The 16482-nt window shown below is 38.3% G+C and overlaps 1 protein-coding gene across 1 annotated transcript in view; it reads right to left on the reverse strand.

Annotated features, from left to right (window-relative positions):
* Erc2 (ELKS/RAB6-interacting/CAST family member 2) overlaps positions 1 to 16482 on the reverse strand; it is a 673320-nt gene that overhangs the window by 286135 nt on the left and 370703 nt on the right. Inside the window, exons 8-11 of the mRNA XM_035453246.1 lie at positions 16329 to 16466; positions 7967 to 8107; positions 4898 to 5038; positions 677 to 712 (exon numbers count right to left, since the gene is read on the reverse strand). Of these exons, the coding sequence (XP_035309137.1) occupies positions 677 to 712; positions 4898 to 5038; positions 7967 to 8107; positions 16329 to 16466 (456 nt within the window). The remainder of the gene's footprint in view (positions 1 to 676; positions 713 to 4897; positions 5039 to 7966; positions 8108 to 16328; positions 16467 to 16482) is intronic.

The following is a 16482-nucleotide window of genomic DNA, read 5'->3' on the forward strand; positions in this document are numbered from 1 at the left end:
ATACATGTACATGTCATTAAGATAAAAAGCTACTGGTGACATATGAGCTACTTTATTAATTTGGAACTAGTTACCTGCTTTTCAGATTTCATTAACTTAAAGTCAGAATTGCTATCTATGATCTGTTACTAATAGATTATGTTATGATCTGTCCTAGGGTAAATGACATGTTTTGAACTTTTACAAGCCCTACATTATTGTTAGGTAATTACCAATCCCTAAGAGCACAGCCTAGATTTTAAAGCAAAAGCCAGCTTAACATTGAGTTCATAGATACAGCACACACGTGAGCTGCTGCTTATTCTGCAAATGCTATCCCGTGGCTCAGGGAAGCCTGAGTTTGAAGGATCTCACCAACAATTCTATAAGCCTACATTCTCAGCTGATTTGTTTTGTTTTGTTTTGTTTTGTTTTGTTTTGTTTTGTTTTGTTGCCTGAGAGCTGACATTAGGAAGAAGGTAATGTCAAAGATGACCATATTTCCTTGGCCTCTCAATTTTTAAATTTTGAAAGAAATGACATTGGCTTTGTGTAGATCATTTCTCTTGCCAGAGTGGAAGTGGGAAGAGACTGATTAGTGTTTTAGAAACATCCCCAACGTGGCACACTGTCACGTGGGCTCAGTGGATCCTCATGCTTTGATATGTTACAGCGGGAACTTTCAGAGATGACTTACTGGGTTGTACATCTGATTGAACAACTGCTCAGCTTGCTACATTGCAAAGGTGGGGAGGCATTGCAGCACAGACAGGGAAAGAAGGAGAGACCCAGAGAAACAGCATTAGCTCAGCAATCCCAGCGCTTGCACATACGCGCTGCTCTTCAAAAAGAAGAGATTTCAGTTTCTAAACATTCCACAGTAGAAGTGAAAGGCTCTGGGGAAATACAAGTGTTGACTTTGGCTCCTTGAAAAGAATAGCTGGAATAAGAAATTTAAGGTTTGTGTTCCTTTCCCTTTCTCGAGTTAAATGCCCATGAAATAAAGAAAACTGTCCACTTTGGATGATACATGAAGTGCTGGCCTCCAGCAATGAATCAGAAGTACTTTGGGCCAAGCCTACAATTTATTACCTGAACTTCAAAGATGATAATAATAAAAGATTAATTAAATCTTATCATTGAATTTATAGCTATTCTTTGGTAGTATCATGAGCCTAAACTTTCTATTTGGTGTCTAATTTAAATAGAGGTTAGGAGTAGGGACATATGAGTCCCTACTAAAAAGGAAAATTCAAGCCTGGAGAAAAAGTGAAAGGAACCACAAAACAGTGTTGCCTATTACCAATTTCTACTGTTCCAATTTTGAAAGAATGCCTATTATGTTCCAAGTGCTTTAGAGTCTATAATGTGCTCCTGCCAATTTTGTGCACAGTTAAATGTCCTAAATACTACTTGTAAACAGTGTTCACAGATTATATTTGTTAAATATCTACACATTAATTTGAGACTCAAGATTGAGGTCTAGAAGGTGAAATATGACAGTAACTATTATTTGGTATTAGGCTGAGAGACTCCTTTAGTGACAGGACACCTGTTTCTTCAACTTGAGGAGAGCAAATGATGACTTTAACATGCTTTTTTTTTTTTTTTTTTTTTTTTTTTTTTTTTTTTTTTTTTAGGAAAAGTCTCCTGAAGCATGACATTGATCAGAAAACAGAAGGGAGTAGAAGTCATAGCACTTTGGACTCTGTCTTCGCAGAAAATTCCTCAAGATACAGGTCAATTAACCTCTACAGCTTGAACCTCCAAAAATCATTCGATAGACAATGCAATCCATACTAGTCAGGTTCTTCTCCATCCCTGGATACTAACATTGGTGGATAGACTTAATTATTGTGCTTACAACTAGTAATTATACCTTACCTGGTTAGCATTGTTTAATGAACTCATTAAAATCAGTAGGATTTCCTCACACATGAACATTTGTCATTTCTAAGAGTTTGAAATAGAATTCACAGAATCTGTTTTCTGTATAGAAACATGTTTACTCTAAAATACTTGAAATCTTAACTCTATATAAAAGTGTTAAAATGGCTATGTACGTAAAATTCACAATTTTTTATGTAAAAAATAGCTTGCTTCAGTCATGCATTATTAATAAGTTAAATCCCAATGTGGATTCCATTGTCAATGGCAGGCAAAGTTTCTATTCAATTAAACATTATTAGTTTAAACACTTACACAGAATTTTATGGGCAAAAACTACCTGAGCCATCTCAGATCTTGAATACAATACCACTGGGAAAATCCATGATGTATTTATGATACAAAGTAATTATATTTTCAGCTTTCATTTAGTAAACCTATTTTATTCACAAGTCACACATCTTTTCATTTAAATGGAGTTGAAGCCAATCCAGGCTTTTGGAGTTGCTTATTTATCCTTGAGTATAGGTTTATGTGTTTATGTTGATGTGTTTACATTCATATACTGTTGCTCTGTGTTTTCAACTATTTCATGTAGAACTCATTTCTTTCTAAACTGATGGGTACTTGAAGTTTTAATGGAACTATCAGCAGAAATTAGAGACTACTGAAAAAAATACCACTCTAACCCTAAATTTAAGTCGATACTAGATATCCAAATACAACAATGTAGCATCTGCAGGTTAGGTATAAAATAATTAAATTATCATTACCTTTTTAGGCTCACTGTACTACTTAAAAATTACATAAATACTTAGAAATAAGTTCTTTTTTCATGAGTTAAATAATTCCCTTACAGTAAGACAACTATCTGTGTCACTTTAGTGCTGGTGACATTGTAGAAAACTAAAATGTCATCAAATACCATGCCAAAATGTTACAGGACTTGGTCTGTGAATTTCAGTCAATGGTATTGACTGGGAGTCTGAGGAAAAGGCATGCTGTCAGTGATCTGTTGATCCAGCCACAGCTGAACTGAAGCAGAGTAGACTGAACCGCAAAGATGTAGGTCCAGTAAACAAATCAAGTCATAGACTTGGAGACTACTGCATCAACATGTGAGTGTCTTCTTTTTGTTACTAGAGGATTTCAAATACCAATGCTGAGTTATACTGACAAAGGGCATATATTAAGCACATATGTATAGAAATTCTACACGCAGAGCCTTAATCTCCACAACAGCTCAGCAGAGTATTTTTCAGGCTATGGTAGGGGTGTGTTTGAGGTTCTACTACTACTCAGCACACTATGAGTGAAGTGAGATCATACAGAGGCCAATTCCCTCTATGACAGTGTTATTTTTAGCATGTTTAATCATCACTAAGCAGTTTTTGCTATGTAAAAAACATAATACATTATAGAGCACAATATAAATATATTAAGAAAATAACTATACATCAAATGCATAAGTAGCAAAGTAAGTCTCCATCTAAATACTGTCAGGTGGGCCATTTAAATTCTTACATTTGCTAGTCCAGATTTCTGTCTAACTAAATATTACTTAAAGTAAGGGAGATACTAAGAAAACTCTTTAAAACTGTGAATTTTTTTTCATTTTTTTCTTTCCAAGTTGTTAAAAAAGATTTACTGGGCATATTTAACTTTATTTTTCCATGTGCCTGTGTGTGGTGTGGTATACGCATTTGTACATGAATGTATGCCCCTGTACAGACACATGTTGGCCAGAGGTAAACATCAAGTGTCTCCCTCAGCAGCTCCTCCACCTTAATTTTTATGTTTTGACATAATATCTCTTATTAATCCGGAGCTCACCAATTAAGTAAATTGGGTGGCCAAAGAGTCTGGAGATTACTAATCTCTACTTCCCAGGAATAGGATTACAGGAGTACACCATGCCTGGATGCTGAGGAGAGGAGCTAATCCATTTACCCATAAGCCATTGCTACAGCTCCACTCCATGTGCCTCCTGAGTCTTAGTGAGTAGACTTTCTGACTGTGAAACTTCTCATGGTAATTTTCTCAAACCCCCGTGTGGTAAGCATGAAATAGTTACACTGAAGTTTTATATTACATAAGTTCATAGAAAACAGAATATTTAAATGTTACACATTCAAAATAGTTCTTGTATATATACAGGCATTGTTCACATCTCCGGCCATCCATGCCATCTGTCTTCATAACTATTGTTAATCAATCCCTATTCTACTGTGCTATAGATCAAATCTTATTATATGTTTATTATATATTTAGATTCTTATCTCTTCTGACTAGGTTTATAAGTTGTCAAGGGGAACAAAAGACTTAAATTAATAACATTATGAGTTTTATATGAACAATGAGTGCAGACGAACCAAACAACATAGGGAAAGAGTCAAAGGAACAATGCATGACTGCAAATGCACTCCACAAAAATGTTCAGGTTGGAGAAAACAAGTGAATGCCACAATGGAAAGACCCTGCTTTCTTTTCCAAAGACTTCTGGATATAACATGCTTTCAGAGACAGTAGACCATTATTAGTTCAATATACATCATCATTCTACAGATGATTGACTACAGGGGCTTGACTACTTTAGTGAATATCTAGAAACTGACTGTTGCCAGGAACATTCTTGCCAAGTTGTGTTACAAAAACTGATCTACTTCACAAAGTTGTAAAAGCTTATCAAAATATAAAGAGATCCCTGGATTCTTTCCTTTGCTGAAAACATCCTCATTCACCTTTTCAGATGGTTTAGATTTTCCCAAAGGGTAATGGCTAGTTTTTATTCTTTTAATTTTTGCTATTTTTCTCTATTTCAAGTTTTCTTTTGACAGGAAACAAGATAGGTTTTCAGATTTACAGACAGATTTGATGCAGACTTCTTGATAATCTCCTGAGTGTTTAACTAATTCTTTCATCAGGAGATAACAAATGATAAGGAGTTTGTTTATTTTGAAAAAGGCCTTTTCCTTAACCATTTTATAAATTCATTCTGCAATGAGCTTCTTTGTGCTTAGACTTCACTTACCTTTTTTAACTGTGCTTCCAATTTGCTACACTCCTCCTTCTTTTGTTCGATGGCTATTTCTAGAGATTTTAATTTGGAGTCCCTCTTCAGGCCTGCAGAAGCTAATGAAGATGCATGTTCTTTCAGGTCGATTAAACTAGACTGAAAGGAGGAGAATGCTAGTAAGAAAAATATCACAACTTCTCCTAGAAAGAGCAGCAACATTAAATCCACTGATTGCTCACAGAGCAATAAAGAATGCATTCACAGAAAAGGGGAGCTTTACTAAGGTAGTAATACTGGGCTCTAGCCAGGAAACAAAGTCGGCCTGCTTACAAGACAGAAAAGGATCTCCTTGCAGTAGAATCAAATGTGAGTAAATGGTATGGTCAATAAATGTAGTTTTCACATCTCAAAGTGGTGATCTTTAAGCATCACCTCTCCAAACAGACACCTGAGCTCTCCATTTGTATTTATTGTAACTCAGCTGTGTAGACTCTGAGACAGATATGAGAGAAAATACTGACTTTGATGCTTCTTTCCTCAGGGTAAATCAAATAAATGTAAAACATCCTATTACATATTGCATTTTATCAAATTCCCTTTCTTTAACAGAAACACATGACTAATTTTTTAAATATCTTCTAGCAAACCAAAGACAAAGGTATTTGGAATAGGATACAGTAGACTCTAAATTCAAGTCCTTTGCATTCCAGATTCAATAAATATGGTTAATCTCCTACTCAGATATGGGGCTGCCAATATTGCTTATTTATCAACATGTCCAGAATCCTAGACCTTCCCTATATAATTGGAATTCCAAAATCTAGAGAAATAGATATTCGAACACATCTCTGAACATAATTTTTACTATCTATAGGGGCAATGTTCATTATGAAATATGAAACAGCTAACAACCCCTACTTGACTATGTTGTGTCAGTTTTCCATCAACATTGCAGCATCGAGGGAGACAGGAAACACATGGTGTTCTCCCAGTAAATTCTGTGATTTAACCCTATATAAGACTGTGTCCTGAGCACTGAATGTCTGTAATGATCGTTACCCAACAGAAAGCTCCCACACACGCTTTGAGGGACAGGTGAGGGGTGCTCATTTTTCAAGACAAAAGCAAATCGAAGCTCGCATTCACTGTTAGTCTTGTGCAAGGCCACTTAGCCATTAAAGGCAGACTCAAGTATCAAACTCAGTCTACAACTCTGATTTCACTTCCACAGGAAAAAGTGAAGGACATTATAATCCAGTCATTTTGTCACAGTGAAGCCATATTATCACCCAAAGTAAATTATAAGTTCCCTGTGAACTGCATTTCCATGCTGTTCTTTTTTAAATTGTAAATTGCCAGTTGTGATGGCCAGCTTTATTTTGGTTACAGTATAGTGCCTAGTTATTAATCTAGGTGCTGTGAAGACATTTTCAGACATGACTAACACCTATAATCAGCTGATTTTAAGTTTTAAGAAGATTATCCTCTGTACTCTGGGTGGGCTTGATCCACCCTTTGAAAAAAGGGTCTGAGGAGCAAAACTCGTGGGAGAAGAAAGTCCCTTCACTCCCACTCCCATGTGGATTACAGCAGCAGCCTGTCTGAGAGGCTTGTCTGCTCTTCCAGGTAGTCACATTACATGTGTTGGGCTTGTCCAGCTTCCCTTAGAGGAGAAACCATTTCCTTTCATTGAGTCCCTTAGTTTAGTTAAATTGACTAATCTGGGTCAGTTTTTTGACAGAAATTTCTTGCCAAGTGGCAATGCCAAGTACATTCTACAGGGTCTGGAAAGGTTTCTGCCCCTGCCAGTGCGTTTGATGCTCAGTCGTGGCTAGCACTGCTTATGAAATCAACTCCATCTGAAGTTTCTGCTTTGCCACCTCACCAAGGTCTCTTTTCCACTATCAGGGACCACGTTGATTTTTAAGGCACTTCCAAATCCAAATAGTGAAGCATATTATAAATGAGAGTAAAGCTAGTATACTCTGACGCACGCAAATGACACATCTATCCAGTCAGAACTGGCAGAGCAATGTGATGAGAAGTAGAATTAAATTCTTTATTGCCATGTCAAGGAAACAATCTCCTTTCTAAAAATCTAGTAAGCATCAATTTTAGGGATAAGAGACTGTCTTCTGGCTGTTAAGTCTCTATTTAGGCAGGACTGTAATTTGTATAAAGTTATCAACACACAAGGGATGGGTAACCATGGAAAGATGGGAGAGGTAACCATGGGTTAGGATGACCCAGCATGCCAAAGGGGCTTCAGCCATCCTGCAGAGACTGAACACTTCTGGCAGGCAGAAATCACTGTGGCAGGGACAGCTGAGGATAATGACACTGGGTAAATAAGTTACACAACTGCTTCAGCCTTATCTTCACCAAACTATCCTCAAGAATACTGAACGTGTTAAAGGCATCTTCTGGAGCATGGTGACCACAGCCCCAAACAGCTGCTCCAGAATCCCCAAGCAGGAAATTTTCTTAAAAAAAATACATCGTCCTACTGTAAAAACACAAATGGCACTTATATTCTATATTCATCTTTGCTATAGTGTAAATGGCTTTAAATAATTTACTGTAACAGAAAAAAATAAGATTCCAGAAGAGTAGCTACAGTTAGCTTAGAAATTTGTCTTCATTGTCATGTTTTCTAACCAGGCAATACTGGGTGATTCATTTGAGAATTGCAGATGAATGCAAAATACCGCACTAAAGCATTAGTAAGTGAAGTGGAGAAACTATTGTTGTTGTTTTCATACTAACTGACTTTCAAACAAAAGCTAATAGGACCTAAAAAAAAAACTTCTCTAAGCCATACAAGTGTAGTTAGTAAAGTAAAACACAAGAAAAATGTTTCCAGAGGCCACGCTGATAAGGTCAAGATACCCAAAGACATCTTTGATGAAGGGAGACCCTGGGACTGTTTTCCTTGGACCTGAGGCAGCCTTCTGAGAGAAAGATCACCATGGTCCCCAAGTCTTCACACTGAACTGTAGCTCCCTAAGACCGTCCATGAGATCCACTTCAACAAACATGATTTGGAAGGCTGTGGATTTGGGACATTTGTTTTTCCAGACTCACCTCTTTCTCTGTGAGCTCAGCCTGTAAAGCATTAACCTTTTCTTTGAGGTCTTTGTTCTCCTTTCGAAAGGATTCTATCTCTTCTAGTCTTTCCCGGTCATCTCTCTCCCTTTGCTCTTTCAAGCGCTCTATTATTCTCTCCTGTGAAGGAAAAAAAAAAAAAAAAGAACCCGAAGAAGGCTGAGAACTCATCACTTTGCATCCCTAAGCATATTGCAAAAGGAAATATGAGACAATTAGTCTAAAAGATTCTCTGTGGTGATCAACTTGGAAACCTTAACACTGGAGGTTACATATACATGTATATGTAAAATGCAGCCAATATATAATACCTTTTAACTTATTAATGTAATTTTGCAATTCAGGGTGACAAAGAAGTGTGTGTGCATATATGTGTGTGCATATGTGTGTTTATGTGTGTATGCGTGTGTGCTTGTACATATGCCTGTATTTGTGTGTATTTGTGCATGTGTGCGTTTATGTGTATATGCCTGTATTTGTGTGTGTGTGTGTATGCTATGTATGTGAATAGACATATGTACAGCTGACACATGTGCACAGAAGACCCTGGCATCTGATATGTCCTTTAGTCACTCTCCACCCTATTTTTGAGACAAGGTCTCTCAGAGACCCTGAAATTCCCTGACTTAGCTAGTTTGGCCAGCTAGCTACAATGATTTTCCTATTGCTGTCTCCACAGTGCTAGGATTACAGGTGCAAGCTGCCATGTTCAGCTTCTTTTATGAGGACACTGGGTGCTGGAGTCAAGTCTGCACAGTTGTATAGGAAGCACTTTACTGACAGGGGTTCCTCTATTTCTGGAAGGGCATGCAACTGCTACTACTATTACTACTATTACCACCACTACTACTACTGTTACTACTATTAAAGCTTTTGTTGAAGCTTACATTATGGCACAAAAATATATTTCATCTGATTGAAAAATAAAACCAGTGAAGAGAGAAATTATGGCACCCAAAGCTTGCCTTCCTAGTAACAGCAGGATAGACTACTCATGTTCAAGCTATGGGTTGTTCTTCATTCCTGGTGCCTGGGAAATAGCAAGGGCATTCCTGGGGAGGGAGGTCCAGCCAGAAGGCTCTTTCATTGAATCCCTGCACAGACAGGGGAAGAAGCAGAACATGCTCTTTGATTTCAACCCTGTTTCCTTGGCATCTTCATTTGTGATAAAGGACTTCAGTTCCTTATGATGCTTCTCAGAGAGAAGAGGAGCTTGAGACTGAACTAAAAAGAGAATGTGAGACAAGTCTTTTTTGTTGTTGTTGTTGCTTGTTTGTGTTTTGTTTTTGGTGTGTCTGGACATGAGTTTCTTTCAATGGCTGATTTACAACCAGAACTCCAGAACTCAGGTTTAGTTTGAGCAAAAAGCAGATATCTCTTGGACTGAGAACATATTCTATGCCAGGAGCTGTCACATGCCCTTCTCATCATTCATTATCACAACCTCAAGGGCACAACTAGCATAACTGCTGACAGGACAGAAGTGAGACCTCTTAGAGCTCAGAGAGACTATCTGACTCATCCAAGGTGACCCAGCTTATTGTCCACATTGACTGAACTAACAAAGAGAATGTGAGACAAAGATAAACCTATCAGGAATGTGGCTTTTCCAGTATGTCTGGAGAAGGGTTTTGTTGTTATAGCTAGGTTTTTGTCTTTTGTTTTTCCCAATGGCTTCTTGACAACCACTGGTTATTCCAGAATTCAGGTTTTGTTTGGGTAAAATGTAGATAGCTCCTGGAATAAGAGTTAATTCCGTGCCAGGGGCTGTCACATGTATTTAATGTGTCTGAATATTAGTCTGTGATTTAAGATTTCCCAAGGAGGCACCTGTGCTGTCAATGATAATCTATATGTTTAGTTGATGAGCAAAATGACCATTGTTACCTTGCAATTTTTAAAGTATTTTAAGTAAAGTATAATATTAGAACAGTGAGTGACATATAGTAAATAGGTCTATTAATTAAGCATATTTATTTCTTCTCTATCCCAGTTATGGTCCTATTTTACTCTGCAAATGAAAGTGATGAGTAACTAGATGCTCATGTGATCCACAAAGGAAGAAGTGGCCATTGTGCACTGTAAGCCTCTCTGGACTTTTAACAACTTCAGATTGCCAGTCCTTCTGATCTTTGCCTGTACTACAATCAATCATCCATTCTACCACTTGGATCTCCCCATCCCAACCCATCATCAAACAGATACAGGCATGACACTTCTCAAGCTCCAAGGGGACCATGTCACCCCACTGTAAACCTTCCAGAAGCCCTATAGTCAGGTGACATCATATTTATTGAGTTTTTTAAAGTCTACATAGTTTTGATTTAAAGCCATCCTCACAGCTAAGTCTCGAAAAGAGCAGCACTTGAGTCCCAGAGCTGGACAAACTGTCTGGCATACCACAGGGCACTTTAAATGATGATGAAAGGAAGAACTCAAATTAGGGATCCTCTTGGCTTCAAAGCCACAGCCATAAAATGAAGAACTGTGTTAACATTTAGAAGGTGTCAGAGTCGCTTGGCAAGTAGGGAAGCTTGCTTTAAGCACTGGGTACTACTGTCTGGGCATGGGGGGTTGGAGACACAGAAAGAGAAGCAATATATTTTAAAGGTTTTTGATAATTCAGTACTATAAAATACTCATCCATTGATCACAAAACTAATTTAACTGTCGGATATGGAGGACCAAACCTCAAAAACATGTGTTAAAAGGCCCTAATATGCCAGGACCCACTTGATGAACAACTAACTTGCAGAAATTCTGACACCATGTTGTTATGTGAGCCCTACTTGCCTTGGCACACACTCCCCAGGCACTCATCTGGATCTACACAGTTGTATTCACATTGTACTTTATCATAGGGTAGGAATTGCATTTCAGTGGCCTGGGGCTCTGCTATCCAGCTTCCCCAGTTGCTTATCTGTGAGGTGGTTACAGTGAGGCTTGGCCAGACTAGCTTTACAAACACAGAGGGTTAGAGCTCTTGAGCTTCTGTGTGACATAATCTTAGTTTTCACTGGTGCTAGGGCTCTAGCCCAGGGCAGCCTCACGCATGTTAAGCAAATACTCTACCATCAGGCCTTGTCCCCGCCTAAAAAACAAAATTTTGACTCAATGAGCTGCATCATTTTGTATGCCTTCTACAGTTGAATAAGTTTCTGGAAATTAAAAGAAAAAAAAAAAACACTCCCCTGGTGCCATAATAAAAGGGAAATAGTAAGCAGAGTTTGACATATTCTACAACCAGCCAGAGACAGCAAACTGTTACTTATTAATGGCTGACCATTCAACATAACAGCACATGCCTAGAATGTGTAAGGCCCTGAGTTAGATTACCAATGCTATAAAAGAAAAATAACTACTTATAAACCCACAAAAATTGACTAATCATTTTTTTTCTAATTTTACTAATTTTTTTTTCATATCATGCCTTATTCTAGAGCAGTGGTTCTCAACCTGCCAGCCATGACCCCTTTGGCAAATCTCTATCTCCAAAAATATTCATAGATTTTATGATCCAAAACAGTGGCAAAATTACAGCTATGAAGAATCAAGGAAAATATTTGTGATTGAAAAAAGATAAACATGATATGTACTCACTCATATGTGGACCTGCTTTATGATACATAGTAGTGACTGTGCTTTATCAGAGCTGTTTTTAATGATGTTGCTCAGAATGGTTTCCTTCCAGATGATGATTGAGAAGCTAATTTAAAAAAAAAAATGGTGCCAGGTACCACAAGAATAACAGAACTGTGCTGTTTTTCTGGGATTTTGTTTTTTACTTTTTTTTTTTAATGGACAGTGCTGGATGTTTCTACAATTTTGTTCAAATGACTGCAGAACCTGGAAAAGCTGTTGCTGCTATTGATGCATAACATACTGCCATTATTGGTCTTTTTATATAAATATAAATATATATATATATATTTGTGGTTGAGGTAGAGTCACATAATATGGGGAATTATATTTTTAAAGGGCACAGCATTAGGAAGGTTGAGAACCACTGTTCTATATGTTCAATTAAGTGTGAGTAAAGAAGGAATTTGTCAGGAAAAAGCTAAGTTTACATTATGATTTCTAATCGCTTCCCAGCCTTTTGGCTAAGATCAAGTGCACATTATAAGGACAAAGATCAGAAAATTTAAGACATTGTGATACTTAATCTTAGCTGTCAGTGTTATGGAATTGAGCCACACCTTGGAGATAAAGCACAGTTTTATGTATGTCTGTCTGTAACCTATTTCTAGAGATGATCAGGGCATGAGGGCAGTGGATTAATGACTATATTGTTGGAATCATAATATGACTGCATTATTAGGAAAAGGGGAAAGTAGAAGGCCGAATCTAGTTGGAGGATGTAGGGGTGTATCTCCTTGGGGATGTACCTTTCCTGTGTTCCATTTCTCTGCTTCCTCACCACCACAATGTAAGGCGCTCTCCCCAACCATGCCCTCTTCCCCATGATGGACTAACAAATATGAAATTGTGAGCAAAACAGATCATTCTTCCTTTTAAGTTGCTGTATCAGGCTGCAGCTATGGAAAGATAATTAATACAACTCTATCCCCTCACTTATGGGCTAGGTGGCCTTGGCTGAGTCATCCATGAGAAGCAACAAAGTCTCAACCATAGGGCAACATAGACAGAATGGAAGTGACTTCCAGAGGTCCTGTGTGACCAATTAACATGTGTCAAAATTGATTAATGCCACCTACCCAGTCCAAATATCTCATTTGTAAGAAACTCATTTTACTTTATTGAGTCCGTGTTCTATCTTTAAAATGGAGGACCAGTATTATAGTTAGTGTTGCCTGACATATTCTAGAAATACCTGGGTGATGGGCCTTCAGGCATACCTCTGGTGAATTACCTTAATTATATCAATTAAAATGGTAAGACCCATCCTAGCTATAGGGAGGGACATTGATTTGGCAAGGAATCCTGGATCATATAAAAGGGAGAAAACCAGCTAAGTAGTAGCTTATACACATGCATTGTTCCCCTTTTCTTATTGTGGACAACATGACAAGATGCTTCAGCTCCTGTTACCTTGGCTTCCTGGCCATGAAGGACTTAGCAATTCTTTCTCCTTCAGTGGCTTCTGTAAGAGGACTTTACTATCACAGTGCCAGGAAAAGAAAGGAAGAGATAAAGTGGTGCCAGAAGTGGCACAGTTGATACAATAAGCCTGACTATGTGGCTCTTAGGCCACTGGGGTTTTGTGGCTAGAATGTGGAAGGATTTGGAACTGAAGGATAGAAAAGCAGGTGAATGTTGGAAGTAGAACTTAATGTGTCATTCTGGTGGGACTTGGGAGACCAAGAACACACAAAGAAATGTGGAGGTCAGGCAATTCAAAGGTACATTTGGGTGATGTAATACTGAGTGAACTGTGGAGAAAGCCTGGCTTCAGTTAGTGATCATGAAGCAGTGAAGGCAAGAGAGGAATGGCCAGACTCCCACTAACCTCAGTTCTCTTTCTCTGATGCTTGCTTAAGCCTCAAAGGAAGAACTTAACAAAAGGATGTGTTAGCGTTGGCAATTTCTTTGTCTTTAAACTCAAATCAATGAAATAGAGCCCCTCTCCCGGGGTGGGGGTGGGGGATGACAAAATCCTGTCAAGAATCTATGACACAGAATTTATATGGCATCTCTTTAAGTTTATGAATTTTAAGAAAGAAATCAAGAAGTAGGAAGGCACTGACATATTTCCCAAATATGCAACAGGAGCACATAATTTTAATACTCTTTGAGTCAAGCCACCTTTATAAACAAAATTACTACAGAGAACGCTGGAAGTAAATTTTCCAAGTTGAAAGAGTATCTTTCCCTAAAATATCATGATACTAAAATTCTTATAGATTCTTGAATAAAATTTTATAATCTTATAGTTTAATCTTAAACTAATACTCATAACATTAATATGAGCTGGAAGACTACTTCTCCTAGAACTTTAGACCTTTCCTTTACCTTCCATATGTTTATTGTATCCCCCAAAGACCAAGGAATCTGGGTGAAGCACACTACTCAATATTTCCTGTCAACAGCTTCAATGTTCTAACATACTGGATTTCCCATGTTACATCCCTCTGATTCTGACTCTGCAGCACAAGTCGTGATTGAGATTACAGAGGCATAGGAAACCCATGGACTATATTACCTAATTCTTTCATTGAACAGAAGATTTGAAGTCCTAACAGGAAAATTACTTGTTGAAGTTACCCAATTAGACTATAGGCAGGACTAGCTCCCAGATCTTGCTCCAGTTTATATCCCTTACAAACTGATGCTGTTTTTATTGTTTGATATTCCCAAAAGAAAACTCTGTGTCACATAAAACTTTATACAAAGTGCTACACACACAGCTGAAAAGAGTAACAGAGAGGGAGAAAAAGTATATACAAATCTACTTAAACATTTCAGCTTTTACATTTTCTTCATTTCAAACTGCATTTGAAAATAACGTTAATAATCAGCCTAAAATGTACAGTGACACATTGTAAGCCTAGCCCCCAAATAAGCTCTCCTTCAGAAAACTCTGCAAGAGTAGGGATTTCACCCCTCCTCACCTCACCTTGCCTCTTCTCTCCTGTCCCTCCCCAACTGATCCCGTGTGTGTGTGTGTGTGTGTGTGTGTGTGTGTGTGTGTGTGTGTGTGTGTGTGTGTGTGTGTGTGCCAGGGTTTCTTGTTTGGTGCATGTGAGCATCTGGAGTTCTCTGTCTCTGCTGCCATCTTGCCTCTGGGACACTGGTATTATAGACATGTGGTACTGAGTCTAGCTTTATGCATGCTATGAGGATGAACACTTGGGTCCTCATGCTTGAACAGCTGTTTCTCCAGCCATCTCAGAATCACTAAAGAACTTCATCTGCAACTGTGTAGTCACTGGCTCTTGCACAGGGAAGAGTTTAAAGTAAGGATAAAATGTAGAAATCTGTCTATAGGCATCATACCTGCTAGAGCTTTACAGTGAATAGATGACTGAATTTAAGCACATGAAATCAACTAGAGATCACTTTAATAGCTAGCAAACATCAAAATGGTCTGTCTAATGGGTTTCATTCATTCATTAGTTCTTTTATTCATAGGAAGCCTTTAAATGTCAGTCAGAATGAAAGCTTGACTTTCTATTCCAAAAAAGAGTAAAAATCCAAGTTTTAAGACACTTTCTTACAAGCCCCTGAGAGATGTTAAAACTGACTTCTTCCCAATCTCCTTGTTCTCCCTTCTGCCTTGTACCTGTGGTCTTGCAGAAGGACTCATGGCTCATCCCACCTCCATCAAGTAACGTGGTCCTGTACCCCTCTCTGACTTCTTTCTTGGTTTGGAATCCAGCATAAAGAGCGAGTCAATCCCATTAAAACAGATGCACAAAGAGTTGCAATTTCAGTAAGGAGGGGTGCACCAATATCGTGTCTCTACAGAAATGGCCCATGAAATAATAATGGCAACTATAATTCCCCTCAACTGCTCTAAACACATTCTCTCCTCATTATAACATAATTCATTAAGGTAGGACTTTTTTTATGTGTGTTTGTTTTGTGAAACAGGGTTTCTCTGTGTAGCTCTTTGGAGCCTGTCCTGGCACTTGCTCTGTAGATCAGGCTGGCCTCAAACTCACACAGATCTTCTGCCTCTGCCTCCCAAGTGCTGTGATTAAAGGTGTATGCTACCACCACCCAGCAAGGTAGGGACTTTTATTGCCCTGATTTCACAGGTAAAGAAACTGAGGAACTCAGAGGCTAACTCACCCTGAATAGTGAGTACTGAACCTAAGATTTGAACTCACACAGCTATCTGCTGAGTTCACATTCTTGACTACTGTATAACATAACCTTCAGGAAGACTCAGCAGAATTAAATCTTCCCATAGAAAATCTCATCCTAAGCAAGTAAGAGCAAATGCAAAGTAATGGAGGCATAAGAAAACATGACACACTTGAAATTTAGAGGACCAACAAAGCTAGAGCACAGAGATGTGAGGAAGAGACAAGCGGGAGGCAAAGATACTGTCCAAAAAGGGGCCTTACAGGAAGGATAGGCAACCCTACCGAGTAGGCTGAGTTTTATCACCAAAAAGCTATTGGATGCTTTTCCAAACAGCCAAGGGTGATGCTGTTTTTGAGTTTCAAGATAATGCCTGTGGCCATGGTGTGCCTGTCTCCTGGCTAGCATAAAATTCTGAGGACCAGGTGGGACTAGAGGCAGTGTGGGGATAGGGAAATGAAGATCTATTTTCGTGCACTTGGATGAACACCTCCCAATACTGTTTTTTTTTTTTTTTTTTTTTTTTTTTTTTTTTTTAATTCTGAATCCCTGTTTTGGAGGCTAAACTCACCTTTTCTGACAAGGCCTCCTCCAGTGTGGCCAGAGCAGTGTCCGTGTTGCTGGAATCTGTCTGCAAGGACTTCACTCTGTCTTTCAGGTTGGTTAGTTGTTTGTCCTTATCCCTAAGTTGTTCTTGCAAGTTTTCAATCTAAAAATAAAGATTA

This window comes from Cricetulus griseus (genome assembly GCF_003668045.3).
Source record: "Cricetulus griseus strain 17A/GY chromosome 1 unlocalized genomic scaffold, alternate assembly CriGri-PICRH-1.0 chr1_1, whole genome shotgun sequence".
Lineage (NCBI taxonomy): Eukaryota > Metazoa > Chordata > Mammalia > Rodentia > Cricetidae > Cricetulus > Cricetulus griseus.